The sequence below is a fragment of the Scatophagus argus genome, chromosome 1 (assembly GCF_020382885.2).
Source record: "Scatophagus argus isolate fScaArg1 chromosome 1, fScaArg1.pri, whole genome shotgun sequence".
In the NCBI taxonomy this organism is placed as follows: domain Eukaryota; kingdom Metazoa; phylum Chordata; class Actinopteri; family Scatophagidae; genus Scatophagus; species Scatophagus argus.
The window spans coordinates 17406386-17418900 of NC_058493.1; the positions used below are offsets into that span (position 1 = coordinate 17406386).

Below are 12515 nucleotides of genomic sequence, written 5' to 3' on the forward strand. Positions count from 1 at the left end.
GAGGAGAGCAGGCCCCACCCTGTTCTTTTGGAGAATAAGACGTGAAGAGTCTCCAAGGACTCAGTGTCCCAGTCTGTCCTTTTGTTACAGAAAAGAGAGGGGTACTTTTAGAGCATTGGAGGCGAGAGTGGAGTGGGAGGAGGCTCGACTGAAGATGTAATCTCTCCGTGTATCAAAGCCCAGTTTAAACAAACATCAGTGGGGGCAGTGACTGTGAGGAGAAAGAATGCACTTCCTGTGTATGCGACTCTGCCCTCTGTGATCTGTGCCCTGACTGTCACCATTTGACTTATGATGCCACGTTCACTCCCCTCATATGAGCTACGGCACTCTCTGTGTCCCTAGAGAAAGTCAGCCTAAGCTGCCAATTACCAGAGATGATAACATCAAGGAGTGACTGGGTGGGAATCATGAGGTAACACATGATAGAATATTATCATGATTTCTTGCACAATACAGTGGTTTGACTGTACATGCAGTAATGTGAATCTGCAATGCAGTATCTCTGTAGCTGAGGAGGTAAACATACTGGTTAACAAATTTCTTTTGATATATTACTCACTGAAGTTCTGTGCATTTGCCGTTCTCTAAAAAAGTGTTATCGTCAGGTCAAAAGTTTACTTTATGATCAAATAGCTGGAAGACTAGTGACATCCCCATCAGCTTCAGCTGGACTTTTTGTTTAGTGCTAATTAGCTCTCTAAACATGCTAAAATAAGATGGTGAACATGGTAAGCGTTATACCAGCTAAATGTTAGCATTGTCACTGTGAGCCACCATTCAAATTCAAATTGGCCAAAGGCTAAATTACTGTGATCCAGAAATACTGTTGAAATGTTTCAAACTACAAATTATGTTGCAGAAAACTGAAATAACTGCAAAAAAGAAAATTACAAATGTGAGTTATATAATTTTGTGTCTTAAATATGGAGCCGTTCTTACTATATGATCTTTTGTGTGTGTGCATGTACGTGTGTGTGTGTGTGTGTGTGTGTGTGTGTGCATGTATGTGATATGCAAGCACGCATGTGTACATGCAGAGGTCCTGTGTTTTGGTTTCTTTTAAAAACTGTGACAGGGCCTCACTGCCACATTAACGACTATGATAAAAGAGCTGCTCCCTCTGGGGCTCTGGTACATAATCCATTCCCAAAATACCTCGCCAGCAGAACATGATGTATGTTTCTTTCCCTTGAAATATATATCCAATACAAGCAGGAAAAGACATTTTAGGCTGTTGGTTTTTGTGGGGTCTTCTGTTGCCCGTTTCTTACGTTCACTTAACACTTGTAACATTACACTTAAACATTTGTCGTTTTTTTTCCAGAGAAGTTCTTGTCTCTACACGACTGTCCAAACAGACAGTTTCTGTAAAAGCGATCATTCGCCCTCTAATGCCAGTAATAACAAGTTGGCTGTATAATCAGATAAATTCATCATCAGCTATGCCACTCTGTAATTGCTTAACTCAACTGCCCTGCAGATGCTGAATGGGTTTTGTTAGCACTGCAGATTTAAATAAACAGTCTCTGTTAGTCCTCAGGCTAGAGCTAAGGATGGTTACCAAACTGTGTGTGTGCAGGTCTGGATTTATCTCCTGGCATGGCAGCGACATATTGTCACAGTAAAGGTGTGAATTGCATTTTGTAAGTAAATGACTGTCCCTGTTATGGTGCTGTTGTTAAGATGATTGAATCCTTCCATCTTCCCTGCAATATTTTATCGCAATTGTCACTATCAAAATGAGAGTATAAATTGCTACTTGATTGCAGAGATGTCTTGTACTTTGACTCAGGTAGAAAATAGAATGAAAGATGAGAAGTCTGTGTTTGAGATGAAGGGAGAGGGAAGGAGTAAAAACATGGGGAGGCTGTTGATCAAATCAAAATACCTTCTTAAAGCTTTTCTCATGGCCATGGTGAATTAATCAAACTCATTTCTGTGTGGCGCGGGAGGCTGCTTGAGTTTCTGCATGGATACTCTGTGGTTTCCCATTAATGCATGATGCATGATGAGAAGTACAATACAAAGTGTCCTGTGTATGAGTTTGTGGTATCCTTTTTTTTACTTTTGGAACAATCCAGTGGTCAGAAAATGAATTGGAGGCACCGACATGTTTTACAGCTACAGTATTATGATCAATGGTAACTGTAATCAGCAGATAGGAGGAAATGTTACCCCTGCTGCTGGCATTTTTCTAATCAACAAGTGTGGTTGCTTTGTGGTTTCATTTAGTCTTACGTTATTCTCGAACGCTTTCTGTAACATGCTCTGCTGAACTGGTGCGAAGCCAAAACCACTTTTAACAGCTTAACCGGTTTCCCATGTGCTTTTGAACTCAAGAGGTAGAGTGAAATCCACACACTGTAAACATGTGAAATGTTTCTGTTTTTAAAAGAGTCGAGAAAGACTTGGCCATTACCGGTGCCTGACCAGCTGATTTTTACATCAGCGTCGTTCTCGTGAATGCTTACACCCACACGTAGTTGCTCACATGCGCACGTGACTCAAAACACCTGCATGCATTCATCTGCTCTCTAGACAGCACTGATCAAACTCAGACATTATTGTGGTTTTAATAAGAACATGCATAGAGTTTCCCATTGGGAGGCCATTTCTCATTGTAAAATGGCTTCTGCTGTAGCCTTCTGAGGAGCCAGAGAGCTGGTGGCTGGAGAACCTTAAAGACAGGAAGTGAGGGAAAACCATTTGGGGACTAAGGGAGGAGAAAACATTCTGCTAGAGGATAAAAATACACCATGTGCAGCTCGTCACAGGAATCCTTTAGGTCTATACTCTATGTACTCTGCTGCATCTTTATATGATTTCTAGGTGGTATTTTGAGCTTCAGAAGAACTTTGACATTGAAGAATGCTTTTGTGAAGCTTTGCAGCACAGCTGGTGGTTCAGTATACTCTCAGTCTAGTCCTCTTTGTCCTCTGTCTATGGAATCAGTCTTAGCCATGCCAAGCGCTAGGAGACACAGTGCAGTGCTTTAGTGGAGCCGTGAAGCATGTGGTGATACAGGCTTTTGTCTCCCTCCCTCTCTCTGTCTGAGACGCTGAAATTTTCCCTCCTCCTCTGGGCTTCACAGACTAAGCCTTTTGATCCCATGTTTCCTGGAGTATCTGCCAGTTTAGCCTCACACACACTAAAGCGGGCCTGGCAAACCTGCGAGAGCTAATATGTCAGGATTAGCTCCCAAACCTCAACACATAACAGCCCTGCACAGACCTCACCTCTGCAGAACCGGTTCCTCACTTTATTCCCAAGAGCAGAGTCATAAATCTCTATGACTTTTAAGTGCGCAATCAGATTGAAATTCATCAACTGAATCTTTGAGAATTGGTTTATGCTTGCATGGTATAATTTTGGTAATAAACAGGTTTGTCTGTTGATAGTCTTATTATGTTTACCATGTTAGTTTAGCATGACAACACTTGCTAGTTAGCACTAAGCACCTATATTTCAATCTGGACCAAAGTGGTGGATTGACTGACCAAATTTCAGACCAATATTTCCATTTCCAGAGCCACTCCTCTCACAAAGCAAAAAACCACCATAATCGTAATCGAATGTGATACTACCACAATGAAACCTCAATATTTAACCACATATATAGACCCAAAACAATAAAGCATAATCAAATAAGAGCAAGGTTTGTCTTGAGTTTCACTCTGCTGACGCCATCTAATTCAGATCATTCATTCAGGATGCTTAATTTTTTGTTCCCTATTTACTATTTTCTCCCAGACATGGAAACCGGGGAGTATATTCTTATTCTTTTATGACCCAAGTGTGGTCTGAGGATCTGAAGTTTTGGTCTGGATCTAACGGGAATGTCCCTCTCTCTTTCCAGAGTTGAGTGGCAACCTCTGGTAGTGCGGAGTGTTTTCATTGCAAGTTCATCCTCTCCCAAGAGTGTGCGGTTGGGGAATGAGTGTAATTGATCCTTCTGGTATCAGTGGTGTGTAGGGCCGCGTGTAGCCTGTGGCGAAGGTTTTCTGAAATTTGTGCCCCATCACTCCCTGTTGGAACTCGTCAAACCCAGGAGACGGGATCTGTTCGGAATTATCAAGCCCTCCTCAGGCAAATGGAAATCAGACGAGCCAAAGCAAAGCTGCAAGTGCTTCATGTTCTGAGTGAACTGGAAAGGGCCTAAAAAGACTGAACGCTGTGGTTATTGTAGCCTTTGGGTTTTTACTGGTGTAATTCTATTTTACCCCGGCAAGAAAACACATTTTAATCTTGGCAATTTGACTCATGGGAAGTAAGATGAAAAATCCCGCGGCAAACATGTAGCCTGAACGAATGGAGTGGAAAAGTTTGTGAGTTTTTCATTTATCTCAGCACATTGATTAGGGTGCTGATGTCTGTCCTCTGTATGTTGCTCCAGACTGGATTTAAAGTTTCTGAAGCTGAAACTCACTGTAAATGAGGTTACATAAAAGGGAGTCACTTCTGTTTACTCGGATGTTCTGGATATGTGTGAGTGTATGTATCTCAAGTGGGGGGTGCGTTTGCATACCATGTTTGATCCCTGGGCTTGTGCTTGATCCATACTGATTTAGTGTTCCACTGTGTGTGTGTGTGTGTGTGCGAGTGTGATTGGACCCACAGTTTATTTTCACTCTTTTTGTGTACATGGATTGGACAGTATGTAGAGGACAGAGGGGAGGAGGGTCAGCCACTGTCAACAAGCGACGGATCGTGAGAAAGACGGGCTGCTATTTGTGATCTCGATTTTTATACCACAGCTGTTGGAGTCAAACCGAAATTGGTGCTTTTTTGGTATTGCGTCAACAAGCCTCTAGCTTAACTATAGCAACATGTCAGAGTCACGCCACCCCTGCAGACAAAGAGCAATGTCACAATAATGCTTTTTATTGGGTTCACTCATACTCATTGTGGCTTGTAGTAGATGGTGTTAAACTCTGAGGGGGGGGGATCAACAGATGATGAGCTGCACAGAGAAAAACGTGCCAGAAAAGCCAGCGTTCGTAGCTGTGCTGTTATGGCTTGTGTAAGATTAGCTTTATCAAGGAAAAATGGATCAAGTAGTCACTGAACTTAAGAGCTTAGCGATGGAAATATGCTGTTTGTGCTCTTATAGTTTGGTATTTCGCCCAGTTAATGAATTACTGAAATGTTTTAAGGAGTGATGTTTATTTGTTTCACATTACAAAAGTCCATCACTGCAGTAGGTTGTATTTTTTATGAAAATGTTGCTACCAGATAAGCCACCACTCCCATTTGAGTGTGGAAAAACATTCATGTGCCCTGTTTTGTGTTTTGTGGCCTCTGTTGTGTGAGTGTGAAGGTGACTGATGATGTGTGTCCTTTTCGGTTTCCCATCATCAGTACTCTGTCCAGCTGCATGCATGCAGTGGTGGCGCTGCTCTACCCCTTCTCCTGGCAACACACGTTCATCCCCGTGCTGCCGGGCTCCATGTTGGATATCGTTTGCTGCCCCACTCCCTTCCTGGTGGGGCTGCTGTCCAGCTCTTTGCCGAAGCTCAAGGAGTTGCCCGTGGAAGAGGTGAGTGCGCCGTCTCTGCATCCTCTCTGACCGCTCGCCTCTGGGTGCAGTTTGCTTTCTCGGCCCTGAATTTTACATTTCAGAAAGATTTCTCCCGCATTCTTCATCTTAAACTCCCCAGGTTTTATCTGTTTATGTCTGTCTCTTTCCTCTTGTCTTTCTCAAACTGGAGACAGTTTCTTGGAATAGTGGATATTAGTCTCCTGGCTGATAAATTACAACAATACAGATTCAGAGTAATTCCATTATAAATTGGCCAACCGTTGCTGTGTTTGACCTCCTCTGCCTCTGGTCTTGTTATATGAGGGAACCAGCCAGGTGACTTCCAACAGGAGGAAAAGATTCAGAGCTGAGGTCACATTTTGAAGGAGTACCTTTCAGAATAGAACTAATTAATTAATTGTTTTGTCGGCCACTTTTGGGCAAAGAAACAAGCTGTAAGCACAACACAGACATATTTTAACCATGCGAACAGCAGAGTGTGACTGATCATTTTCTGTTTACTGGATAACCTCTTTTTGTAACATTAACATTGTTGATCAGCGCAGCTTTACTTTTTATTTCTTTTCTTCATTAATGTGTTGAATGAGCTGTTGCAATCAGTCGATTTATCAATTAGCTGACTGACAGAAAATGAAATGGCAACACAATACAGATGGAAAAAAATTCACTGATTTCAGCTTCACAATTGTGACTATTTTCTGATTTTCGTGTTCTTCTATGAAATATACCCAATATCTTTTGACATTTTAAAAAATCTCTGATGGTTTTGCGAATTTGTCATGGACACTTTTCATGATTTACTAACATTTCACAGACTGAACGACAAATTGATTAATCAATAAGATAAGTGGAAGATTAATTTGTGAATAACAACAATTGACTGAAAGTCAAGCCATGCATTTTTTTCATACGTCGTTGAAGTGTTTCTGACTCAGAAAACACCCGTGATACATTATATTATACTGTATGTACATGTGTGAAAGCATTCACAAGTGTATATATAAAGTAAAATTAAGTAGTTTTGGCTCAAATTAAATATTTTGGCAGAGAAGGCCCAGTGAAGCTTCGTCTTTTATTACTTACACAGGTAACAGGATTGCACGCGATTGGCTGTTTGAAGTTTCGTGTTATTTTGTATGCATGTCTCCCAGAAAGAGAGCTGATTTCATGGTGTGAATCACAGTTAACACCAACCTGCTAATGAGCTGTCAACATCTGCTGTCTGTTTACATCACTCTTTCTGTTGCTGACTGACCTATGAACACATTTTCAAAACAATCCTCATTAAGAAATGTGTTTTATATCCAATTTTTTTGTGTTGTAGCTTCTTTGAAGGTGATAGTATAAACAGTTCTACTTGTAAAAAAAAAAAAAATTAGGAAAATTAGGAAATCATTTTGAATAATAATTTGCTCTTGTTTTCCTTTTCCCAGGCTTTAATGGTTGACCTAGGAACCGACCGATTCATTCGACAGGTTAGTCCATGGACTTATGAAACAAGGAAAAAACTGACCTTAAAGCAGGCTATGTGACATTAGCTAAACAGTGGCCACTGTGGCCACAAGTGGCAGTTGCAAGATAATGGCTATGTCCCTTAGTTTCCAGAGATTTTCCTGAGTCGCTTTATGAGCTCGGCCAGGGACATTTGATGCATTTCATCCCTCTGTCTAACAAGAATAAAAAAATACAGGAAAATTAAAAAAAGGAACAAATGTATTCAAACCGTCTTCAGATGATATATGATGTATGTAATTCTCATTTAATTTTTGTGATAAAACCACTGAAATGTTAATTTGTGACATGAGAAAATGTAGTGTAACAACAGCAGTTTCATGAAGCCACATAAAGTCTCAGCAATATTTGTTACACAGCAGCAATATTTATCTGACGTTTTCTGACTGAAGCCAGCAAACATTAGCTGTCATAAGTTACTCGTCGTACCAGATCAAGTAAGGCTCAAGCAGTAAAACCCTTGAATGTTTTGAGCTGTGTGAGCATGGATTTTATTTCAAAAATTCAACTTTTCATTTGTGAGAGGAGGATTGGGTTTTGTTTTGTTTTTATTTTTCGAAAGATTTTCAAAAACAACACGGTCTCGCTTTCAACAGGGTTGTAAAACATGCGGTCCTCCTGTTGTAAGTCTGAGCCTTTGAAACTTACTCTCCAAACATTGTTGTTTATCACTGGTGACTGCAGTGTTTTTGGTTGTTTATAGATGGATGATGAGGCCTCACTGTTGCCGCGGAAACTTCAGGCCGCTCTTGAGCAAGCACTGGAGCAGAGGAATGACATCATCAATCAGGACTCTGACAGCGAGTCAGACGAAGGTGAATAAGTGACGAATCATCTGTCCCAACCGAGACAGATGTTTGCCTTGTTAATTAGCACAACCGTCTCTGTGGCAGGACATGTTCGGTCTTTGTTTCTCTGAAAATCACTTGAGACTATTTCCTCAGTAAAGACTACTCATGACAGTGAGTCACAAAGGCTCCGGTGAGCTAACCTTCTGCACCACTTTGAACTTGAAGAGGAAAAAATCCTGAATAAAAAGTTGTACAGGTTTGAGGAAAAATATCAGAACAGTCAGACATCCTCCAGACGTCTTCTAATCTTTGTCCTGGTTTCTTGGTACTTCCCATGTGGTCTAGTGGTTACTGTTCCTGGTGTTCAACCAGGTGGCTTGGGTTCAGTAAGGGAATTTGCATTTTAGGAAGGTTATTGATCTCAGGGGATCAATAATATGTCTATAGAGCACTTTCTAAAACAACACTTGCAAACTGCTTCACAGAGACAACAAGAATATGGAAATTCAAGAGACAGTGAAAGTCTTATTTTACCTTTTCAAAGAGATGCACACTGTTTCATATGATTGTGTTACATCTGCCACATGTCAGTCACAACCTGTTCTGGCTAATGTGCAAACCAAAGCAAGACGCTTGCACAACCTGCTGTTTAAGCTTTCCCTTGCACAACACTACTACACATCAAGAATGTCTTCTTCTTGAAGTACCTTGTCCTTTTAGTCGGCCATGACACCTAACGTTTGTTCCACCAAACAAGCAGAATGAGAGGAAAAGAGCAAACACCACCAGTGATGTAAAACAGCAAGCAAGTGCAGTTTTTCCCAGTGATTTTCTGTGATATTTACAGAGTTCCTTCAACTTCAGTTCAAATTCTTTCATTCTGTTTTCTTCTGAACCTTCATATGTAGTGTTCGTGGTGTAAGTCTTTTGTCTAGCCTTGAAGATCTGTGTCTGTGTAAGCTTGCTCAGAGTTTCCAATGGCTCTTGTCGAGTTTTACACTTTTGACATACTGACAACACCAATAAAGAGGCAACCACATTATTATTATTTCTTATTTTGTGGTTAATTAGATTCAGACTAATTTGACCGAGCATTAAGGGACATGTCCCTGAATCTCCACACAGTTAACAATTGCTGTGGCTAAATTTTATTACTTATGTGGCTCTGAGCGTCGAGCCAAACCACATCTTCTGCTTTAACGTGACCCTGGCTGCTTCCAGGCTACTTTACGAACTATCTGACTATCTCATGGAAAATGTCGACATGCCATACTGTCTGACATGTCTGTTTTATGACTTAATCATGAGTACCGATGCAAGGGGTGTGAATAATTGAACTAAATGCGTCTCCTTTGCGTCTACAGAATACAACTCCTTGAATAGTTTGGTGTCAGAGGCCTTCATTCGCTTCTTCCTGGAGACCATTGGCCATTACTCCCTGTTCATCACTCAGAATGAGCGTGGAGAGCGCGTTTTCCAAAGAGAGGCCTTCCGCAAGTCTGTGGCATCTAAAAGCATCCGTCGTTTCCTGGGCGTCTTCATGGAGTCTCAGATGTTTGCGGGGTTCATTCAGGATCGGGAGCTGAGGAAGACTCGGGCTAAAGGTAGATTGTCCATCTTTGAGTATCATTTATTTCCTTGAATGTCCTTTTTCCTCCTGAAGTCCCTATGGAGTTCCACCCCTGTACTAACTCTAATACTGACTGTGCAGGAGGAGGCTCTGCAGTAACACTGATCTCTAGTGGCTGAAAGTTACCATCAGCATGTTTTTCATCACTTTGCTCCTTGGGAGCCAAAAGTAATCGTATCTTCCTGGCATACTGCAATGATTCCCATTTTTGTTTTTTTCTCTCCTATCTCTTGTATTGTCATGTTGACAGGTTTGTTTGAGCAGAGGGTGGATCAGTATCTGGAGGAGCTCCCAGACACAGAGCAGAGTGGAGTCAACAAGTTTCTGAAAGGCCTTGGTGAGTTCTGCAGCAGACGCACAAGTCTAAACTCAGACTCCAGGAGTTTAAAAAACATTGAGCAATTTTAAGAGCAGGGAAATCTCAAATATTTCTCTGCTAACTGCTAACAAGATTAAATCACACACGACACTTTGTTATCACAACAGGAGATGCCCACCGATTTTTCCAACTTTTTTCAATTTCTGCTACTCATTTGCTTTGCTCAGAATTTAACTCATAAGTATGTGACATGTTAAAAAAAGATCACTGTAGTTCCTATGAGTCTTCATAGTACGGTGAAAAATGTACTTGGCTTATTGTTTCTTCTCTTCACCTCAGAATGATGCATGCTGACCAGAAGGCTCTTTTTACACAAATTACTATTCAAAGTGGAGGGTTTTTCGTTTCTTTAAACATGCCTGGAGGGGATCTTTAAAGATTTTATCACAAAGGCACACACTTACTGTAAGCAGATAGTCATATCTGCTGTACAGGCTGCAGATGGATGAGTCCAGATCAAATCAGACCAAACTTTATGTAATCTCAGGCGTAATCCCCGTATACTGTCTGCTAACCTGAACTGAATTTAACATCTCTGATGCTGTGCATTTTACATGATTTGATGGTGATTTTTTAAAAACTGTTTACAGGAAGCAAAATGAAGTTTCTCCACAAAAAGAACTGAGGAGATATCATCCAGCTATACAGCCAACAGAAGACCTGACATCCCAAGTCTCTTCATTGTGATGATTCTCACTTCTTGTCTTTTGTCTGTATTTTTTTTATGTAAACATGTACATATTATTTCACTGTAAGCTGGCTGTGATACTCTTCAGTGTATGTTTATAGTACCTTATGTGATAGCAATAGCAGGATGGTACACAGCGAGTGAGCCGTAGAGTAACCACTGATGTCCAGGTGTGCTTGTGAAGAGTGCTATCAGAGTGTGTGAGTGCATGTGACTTGACATGGGCATAGATGTACAGTTCATATGTTCCCATTTTGCATTATTTCACGACAGTGTTGTCCTTTGTTTAAGAAGTGTAAGACCATGCATCAAGGCAATGAAGAAAGTGATTGTAACTCTTCATGGAGTCTTTTACACTCTTTTAATAAAAAAAATACAATAGTCAAAATGCTTCAGACACCTGAGTGTGCACTATTGAATGTACTCATAATATACTTGTATATAAATGGAGGAAGACGAGACGGGATGAGATGTTAAATATTTTTTGGTAATTGTTGGTTAAAGGTCAATCTATGATTTTAACTCAGCCGCCGTCATAAAATTGTTCTTATTTTGCTTCACCCCGCAGAACGAAACTGAGTGTGAAACTTGTCATATCGGCCATATAAATAAAAACAATACACATGTACATGACAAGCACGCAGATGTCAGTATTGAAAACATGCGATTCTCGGTGTGCCAGATAGTATAAAAATCACCTCTTTTTGCGTGTGACATCTCAACGACAGCTTCCCCCTGAGCTGTGCGTTAGGAGAAGATCCCAAAAGGCACGGTTAGTCTAGCACCAGCTAGCACATGCTGCTGGTAACCTTATTACGTCTGTGCTCATCACTCTGCCGGCTGTCAGTGCCTTGCTGTTATTAGCTCTCCTAAGTGAGAGGCTCACTGTTGATTCTGGCTGCCACATTACTTTTCCTCTGCTTGTGTCCTTTAAGGCAATTAAGGGTGACATTTGATGTGAAAGAAATGATGTGTTCTCTGTTTAGGATTAAGCCGAGCACCCACTTTACATTACTGTTTTTATCTTACAGGATAGGAAAGTTTATTAAACCATTAGCCATGAAACATTTCGGGGTAGTCGTACTTTATTTACATTTTGCATATTTTACATTCAGATTTTGTACTTTTACTCCATTGCATTGATCTGACAGCTTAAGAATTCACATAAGATCCGAGCTACAAATGTAATGCAGTATACTGGGCTGATTGATGCTGGACCACGTGCTAAGTTAAAATACTTATTGCAGGTTAATGCATGAATAATTCTGCACCATGAGGCTAATACTCAGTGAGTACAGTTATTTGGGTGTATTTTACTGCTGCTGCTTTCATATGCCCAAAGATGTTTGTATCCTGTTTTTTTTTTTTATCAGAATAATTTTACATCTATGTGTATTTTGTCTCCTGCTCCACTATAAAATCCTTTCTCTGTGTGTGTGTGTGTGTGTGCGCGCACCGGGGCTTCCAAGTTTCCACATCACAGTTGTTTGGGAACCAATCCTGGTCCAATAGTCAACTATTGGACCAGGATTGGTTCCCAAAGTATTTGTGATGTCACAAATCATGCTCGTAGGCCCCACCTTCTTAAAAAAATCTGATTTTCAGTGAAAACACTGAGTTTCAGCAGATGAATGTGAGCTCAGCCTCATGGTGTCAGACTTTGCACATACATCATCATACAGAGTGACGCTCCAGCATTCAACTGAAAGTACATGTTTGACTGGGGTGGGACTTGAAAGTCAAGTACTTGAAATACTTGACCGTAAACTATAAAATATTCAGCTTACTAACCACGTTTATATGCAGCTTACATAGAACCAACAATACTCTCATAAAATATATAGGTTAAATATAAAAATATTACACTGAGATGGGTTGTTCTGCTGCATGTTTACTTTTAATAGTCAAGTACTGATAATAAATAGTAATGGTACTGATAATACTTGTGCATGATTACTCAAGTAAAACTCCTA

The 12515-nt window shown here is 40.6% G+C and overlaps 1 protein-coding gene across 2 annotated transcripts in view; it reads left to right on the forward strand.

The window, feature by feature from the left end:
* The window catches only part of dennd2b (DENN domain containing 2B), a 43997-nt gene extending 33067 nt beyond the window's left edge, over window positions 1–10930 (forward strand). For both annotated transcript variants that reach the window (XM_046388020.1, XM_046388013.1), the window contains exons 15-20: window positions 5362–5539; window positions 6976–7017; window positions 7758–7869; window positions 9210–9449; window positions 9726–9812; window positions 10445–10930. In XM_046388020.1, coding sequence (XP_046243976.1) covers window positions 5362–5539; window positions 6976–7017; window positions 7758–7869; window positions 9210–9449; window positions 9726–9812; window positions 10445–10479 — 694 coding nt within the window. In that variant the 3' untranslated portion in view covers window positions 10480–10930. The remainder of the gene's footprint in view (window positions 1–5361; window positions 5540–6975; window positions 7018–7757; window positions 7870–9209; window positions 9450–9725; window positions 9813–10444) is intronic.
* The last annotated feature ends 1585 nt before the right edge of the window (window positions 10931–12515 follow it).